Here is a 6,274-nt window from a genome sequence, read left to right on the forward strand (position 1 = left end):
GGTGGGGGGGGGGGGGGGGGGGACACACAGGACGAGTAGATGATCTTGGGGTACTGCTGAAAGGTCCCGAAGTGGGGGCATGGCCTCAAGTGGAGCCCTGCCTGAGTCTGACAGGAGCCTGATCAGAGCTGTGTAATGGACGCAGGAGCAGCCCTGATGCCCTCCTTTTACCCCGCCCCCACAACCTCTTCCAGAACGGCTCGGCCAGGAGAGCTGTGGCTGCCCAGCCCGGCCGGAAGCGGAAGTCTAACTGCCTAGGCACGGATGAGGTAGGTGCCCCAGACACCTGGGTTCTCTCCCTGCTCTAGGTGAGAAGTGTGGGGCCAGGGGTTAGAGCAGGGAGGGCTGGATGCCAGAGTTCCCTCTACCTCGGAGAGGACTTGGGTCTGGAGGGTTAGAGCAGAGGGCGCTGGGAGCCTGGATGCCTGGTTCTCTCCAGCTGGGGGAAGGGAGCAGGGGCTGGAGGGGTGGAGCAGGGAGCCCGGATGCCTGGGTTCACACGCTGTCCCAGCCCCTCACTCCAGCTCACTGCAGCCTTCCATGCCTCAGCTTCCCCATTCAAAAAGCAGCATCGTGCCCTCCCTACCCCAAGTCAGTGGGAGTTTGGGGTCTGCTCTAACTCCCCGCTCTCCCCTCCTCAACCCCAGGACTCCCAGGACAGCTCGGACGGGATCCCCTCAGCCCCGCGCATGACGGGCAGCCTGGTGTCGGACCGGAGCCACGACGACATCATCACCCGCATGAAGAACATTGAGTGCATCGAGCTGGGCCGGCACCGCCTCAAGCCCTGGTACTTCTCGCCCTACCCCCAGGAGCTGACAGCTCTGCCCGTGCTCTACCTCTGCGAGTTCTGCCTCAAGTATGGCAAGAGCCTCAAGTGCCTTCAGAGGCACCTGGTACGTATGTGCCCCAGCCCAGAGCCAGCCGCACCTGTTATACCCAAACTGTGCCCACCCCAAAGCCAACTGCAGCCTGCTGTACCCAGCCCAGCACCCCCCAGAGCCAGCTGCATCTGTTACACCCAGTTCAGTGCCCTCCAGAGCTGGCTGCAGTCTGTTATACTCAGCCCTTGGTGTCCCCTGGAGCCAACTGCATCCGTTATACCCAGCCCAGTGCGCTGCTCAGAGCAAGCCGCATCCATTATACCTAGCCCAGTTTCACCCCCCAGAGCTAGCCGCAGTCTGTTATACCCAGCCCCAGACCCCCTCAAAGCAGGTCTTATACTCAGCCCCCAGAACCACTCACAGCCCGTTATACTCAGGCCCCAGCACCCGCTAGAGCCAGCTGCATCTGTTACACTCAGTCACACTGCACCCAGAGCCAGCCCCATTTGTTACACCCAGCACTCCCAGAGCTGGCTGCAGCCTGTTATACTGAGCATAGGCACTCCACAGAGCCAGCCACAGCCTGTTACACAGCCCCTGATGCTGAGCCCCAAGAACCAGTTGAATCTATTATACACATCCCTGATACCCAGCCCCATCTCCATCCTACTCAGCCATGACACACCCCACCCCAGAGCCAGCTGCATGTTACACTTGGCTAACATGCCCCTTCCCAGAACCAGCTGCAGTTGTCATACTTAGCCCCCACTACTGCACCCCAGAGCCAGCTGCATCTTGGCACTGGCCAAGGGCATCGCACCCCAGAACCAGCCGTATATCATCTCTTCGTCCTTCACAGACCAAGTGTGACCTACGGCACCCACCCGGCAACGAGATCTACCGCAAGGGAACCATCTCCTTCTTTGAGATAGACGGGCGGAAAAACAAGGTAAGGGGCAGATCGGGGCTGGTAGCCCGGATGCATGGGTTCGTTCCAGCTCTGGAAGGGGAGGGGGAGTGTTGGGAGCCCAGGTCTTGCCCTCCAACCCCCAACTCCCTGCGTGTCCCTTTCCCAGAGCTACTCCCAGAACCTGTGCCTGCTGGCAAAGTGCTTCCTGGACCACAAGACCCTCTACTACGACACCGACCCCTTCCTCTTCTACGTCATGACTGAGTACGACTGCAAGGGCTTCCACATTGTCGGCTACTTCTCCAAGGTCAGCCCCATGTGCCATCCCACCCCAGAGCCGGCCGTATCCCAGCCCGGGGCCTCGTGTCTCCAGCCCCGACACACCCCTCAGAGTGGCCGCATCTGTTCTACTCAGCTGCTGACACATGCCCCCCAGAGGCAGCTGCACAGTAGCCTTGTATCCCCAGTCTCCCTAATGCCCCACCCCAGAGGCAGTTATACTTAGCTGCTCACCTGCTCCACTCCAGAGCCAGCCGCCTCATATATCCTTGTATCCCCAGCCCTGACACCCCCTAAAGCCAGGTGCCTCCCAGGAGGCCGTGTATCCCCCAGCCCCCTCTGACGGAGCTGCCCCACCCCACAGGAGAAGGAGTCCACGGAGGACTACAACGTGGCCTGCATCCTCACGCTGCCCCCCTACCAGCGCCGTGGCTATGGGAAGCTTCTCATTGAGTTCAGTAAGTTGCCCTGCCCCACCCCTCCCCCCGACTCTTTCTGCCCATCCCCCTCTTATCCCATTTCCACCCCCCTTCTCTTCCAACAGGTTATGAGCTGTCCAAGGTGGAAGGGAAAACAGGCACCCCCGAAAAGCCACTGTCGGACTTGGGGCTTCTCTCCTACCGCAGCTACTGGTCCCAGACCATCCTGGAGATCCTCATGAACCTGAAGTCCGAAAATGGGGAGAGACCCCAGATCACCATCAAGTGAGTGCTGCTTCCCTGATTGGTGGACTCGGGCCATGCCCCCACCCACAAGCAAGGAATGACACGGCTTTTGATCGGTAGGGGCGAGTTAACGCGTATGATGCGCTCCATCATCAGTAGGCACCACTGTTAACACCCACCACACTGTGCCCTCAGTAGGGATCAGAGTGATTGTCATGTTGCGTCTGGTTACCACGGTTCATACTGGGTCATTAGGAGCGGTCAGAGTCAACAGCACAGCACCTTCAGCTTCTCGGCAGGGGTCGGAGTTCACGGCCCATTGCATCAGTTCGTCAGTAGGGGTCAGTATCAACGGCCCAGGACCCTCAGCTTATTGGTAGGGGTCAGTTAGTGGCCCATCACATCAGCTCATCAGGGGTCAGAGTTAACACCCACTGTGTCAGTTTACTGGTAGGAGTCAGAGCCGCTACTCCACCCTAGCCATCAGTAGGGACTGGAGTTAACGCTGTCTGGGGCCCACATTGCACCTGTGACCTGAAATGTGGGTGTCTGGCCCCAGAGCAGGCTGGGAAAATGCCTGTAGCCTGCTAGCACCCCCAGAGAACACCCCCCTCTTCACGGCTCCCCTTCCCCCTCTGCAGTGAGATCAGTGAGATCACCAGCATCAAGAAGGAGGACGTCATCTCCACCCTGCAGTACCTGAACCTCATCAACTACTACAAGGTCCCCAAGGGGTGGGGCTTACCAGGGGCAGGGCCTGCCCAGGGAGGGCAATAGGGGATTTGATACTAGCTCCATGCTGGTGGGGTAAGGCGCTGGGACACCTGGGTTCCTTCCCTGCACTGGGCAGGGAGGGGGAGCGGCTGGGAGGCTGGACCCCTGGGTCCTCCCCAGGGGCTGGTGGATCAGCGGGTATGCGCGCTGGGTCTGGGGTGCAGTTTGGGAGCCGGATGGCTGGGTTTCAGCCTTACCTTCTGCCTTAAAGGGCCAGTACATCCTGACGCTCTCAGAGGACATCGTGGATGGGCACGAGCGTGCCATGCTCAAGCGCATCCTGCGCATCGACTCCAAGTGCTTGCACTTCACCCCCAAGGACTGGAGCAAGCGGGGCAAGTGGTGAGGCCCCGCCCCTCCTGGCAGGGGGAGGGGCTAGGAGACCGCACCTCCATCAGGGGCACAGCTCCCCCCATCACCCATTGTATATAGGACTCTGGCCTGGCCCCCCAGCAGGCCTGCCAACGCACAAGCCCCCTGACATGGGGACCCCAGCGTCCAGGTGGCGCCCTGTGATGTTTCCCCCACCCCTTTAAATGTTTTGATAAAAGATCCTGGATTAAAGTCGGACAGAACCGGAAGCTGTGTACAAGGAAGGGGGGCACATAACAGCAGGCCCCTGCAGCAGTCTGAGTCCCTCCCCCCACAGAAGCGCAGGATTGTGGGGAGGGAACCAGCATGGTGCTGCCCCCTGTTGAGAGAAGGGCCCTGGCCCCTGTGCTGGGAGCTGCAGGGTGCTAGGGGAATGGGAGATATGTGGGGGAAACTGAGGCACAGAAGGGGTGAGGATGGGGGCGGTCATGGGAAGGTGGAGGACCCAGGCATCCCAGCCCCTGCCAGTCAAGTCCTTCATGACTGGAGCGATCTCTCCATTTAGGACTCAGCTGAGTAGGAGGTTTAGGAGCTCTGAGGCTTGGGTTCCCTCCAGCTCTGGGAGGGGAGTGACTGGGGGGTTAAGAGCAGGGAGGGACATGGAGCCCGGCTGCCTGAGTTCTCTCCAGCTCTGTGTGGGGGGTGCTGGGAGCGGGACACCTGGCTTCCTTCCCAGTGGTGGGTCAGAGGGGGGAGGCTCTTAGCCCAGCAGCGGGAAGGAGGCAGGACTCTGGTGTTCCAGCCAGGACACTTGGGCCCCTTCTCCCAGGCTCGTCTGGGCTGGGCTGTAGCCTCCCTGCCTCAGTTTCCCCTGCTGCTGGGTGGAAACTGCGACACCCGAGGGGGGAGTGCTGCCAGGCATCAGAAAAACAAAGCCCACCGCCCCAGTACTCACCCCCACACACAACACTGCTGAAACCCCCTCCCACCCCCCCAGTCACCCTGCCCTTGCTCCAGCAATCACCACATGGACCACACTGGTGCCTCAGAGCTCTGTGTATTACCAGCAAAGACCTGGGGTCTCCAAGACCCCTGCCCCCCCCCCAAAAAAACCCAACCCAGCCCTAAATGGTGCCTCTTCTCCGGGGCCTCTCAGGGCCCCTCCTCATCTGCTACCGGCGCATGGATCTGCAGTGAAAAAGCAGAGTAGTCAACAATCGTCCACCCCCCAGCTGGGAGAGGTGCTGCTATTAGGTGTATTGTGGAAAGAAGAGTGCCAATATTAGGTATATTACAACAATACCAGGAAAGGTTGGGGGCGGGGTGGAGACAGCAGTGAAGTATATTGTGATGTCAGGGGGGAAGGGTAAAATAAGACACAGCCATTAGGTACATGATGGTAATGTGGCTGGGTGGTGTTAAGTCTATTATGGTAACGGGGGAGCTATAAAGTGCTGCTATTTAGTGTATTATGGGAGTCCCAGTGGGTATGCTATTCATGGTGCTGCTAGTCAATGCATGAGGGTAAGGCCAGGGCAATGGGGCTGCTATTAGGTATATTATGATAGAGCCTATATTAGTAACAGTAGGCCTGGGGATGGGGTCCATCCCTGCCCAGTGTATTATGGGGCTGGGGACTGGGAGGCCAGAGGCCTGGGTCCTTTCCCAGTGCTGGGAGGACCCCAGTGGGGACTGAGCTAGGGGTGTAAATGGGGTGATGGGAGGCAGGGCTTGGCAGCCCAGTAGGGCGGGGCAGGGCCTACCCACCCAGTGGGGTGTTATGGCCCCCTGTACTCACGGCCTGGGCGATGTGGGGCCAGCCCAGTGCCCCCTGCAGGGCGTCGTCGGCGCTGGGCGCCTGCTCCCGGGTCCAGGCCGTCAGCTCCGTGAAGGTTGACTTGACGTGCACCCGCCGCTCCTGGGGGCAGGGGGGTGTCATGTGGGGTCCCCCATCTGCCCCTCGACCCTCCCAGGCCCTGCTTAGCTTCCAGAGAAGCAGAGTGCCCCGTTCGCCTGGCAGAGTCCGGGTTCGAGTCCTGCTCCTGGCAGATGGGGGGGGGTGTCTCTGCCTTGGGGGAGCCTCACCTCATCCTCCGAGCAGGGCTTCTCATCCTCCTTCAGCACCAGCCCCACGTAGCCGGTGGGCACCGGCAGGTCCTGCCCTAGTAGTCTCCGGCCCCGGAAGGACACTGACTTCACTTTGCGGGGGAAGAAAACACTCAGTTTAGAGGTGGGGGACTCGCAACAGGATCAATTGGTACCCACAGGTCTCCCATCCGTGCACTCACCCTCCCTGACCCTGCTTAGCTTTCAGGGCATCAGGGCCCCCCGAGCAGAGCCCCTGCTGCCGGCTGTCCTCAGTGCTCCAGCATCCGCACCGTCCCCATCCGCACCGTGACCCTCCCCGACCCTGCTTAACTTCCGGGGCATCAGAGGGCCCCTAGCGCCTGCCCCCGGTTCCCCCATCCGCGGCCCGCCGGGGCCGCCCCTGCTTAGCTTGGCACGCACGG

At 60.6% G+C, this 6,274-nt stretch overlaps 1 protein-coding gene and 1 long non-coding RNA gene across 5 annotated transcripts in view; one reads left to right on the forward strand and one right to left on the reverse strand.

The window, feature by feature from the left end:
* The window catches only part of KAT5 (lysine acetyltransferase 5), a 7,532-nt gene extending 3,412 nt beyond the window's left edge, over positions 1-4,120 (forward strand). Inside the window, exons 6-13 of the mRNA XM_006037121.3 lie at positions 195-269; positions 648-896; positions 1,684-1,773; positions 1,901-2,041; positions 2,378-2,471; positions 2,558-2,717; positions 3,320-3,401; positions 3,664-4,120. Of these exons, the coding sequence (XP_006037183.1) occupies positions 195-269; positions 648-896; positions 1,684-1,773; positions 1,901-2,041; positions 2,378-2,471; positions 2,558-2,717; positions 3,320-3,401; positions 3,664-3,798 (1,026 nt within the window). The 3' untranslated portion in view covers positions 3,799-4,120. The remainder of the gene's footprint in view (positions 1-194; positions 270-647; positions 897-1,683; positions 1,774-1,900; positions 2,042-2,377; positions 2,472-2,557; positions 2,718-3,319; positions 3,402-3,663) is intronic.
* A 665-nt stretch (positions 4,121-4,785) lies between these two features.
* Positions 4,786-6,274, reverse strand: part of LOC102373867 — a 1,742-nt gene continuing 253 nt past the window's right edge. For 3 of the 4 annotated variants that reach the window (XR_003092094.1, XR_325314.3, XR_003092093.1), the window contains exons 2-4: positions 5,850-5,962; positions 5,563-5,682; positions 4,786-4,952 (exon numbers count right to left, since the gene is read on the reverse strand). This is a non-coding gene — a long non-coding RNA (uncharacterized LOC102373867). Of the gene's footprint in view, positions 4,953-5,562; positions 5,683-5,849; positions 5,963-6,052; positions 6,203-6,274 lie in introns of those variants that run through there. The other variant, XR_325313.3, reaches the window with a different exon arrangement.

Source organism: Alligator sinensis, unplaced genomic scaffold, assembly GCF_000455745.1.
Source record: "Alligator sinensis unplaced genomic scaffold, ASM45574v1 scaffold1318_2, whole genome shotgun sequence".
NCBI lineage: Eukaryota > Metazoa > Chordata > Crocodylia > Alligatoridae > Alligator > Alligator sinensis.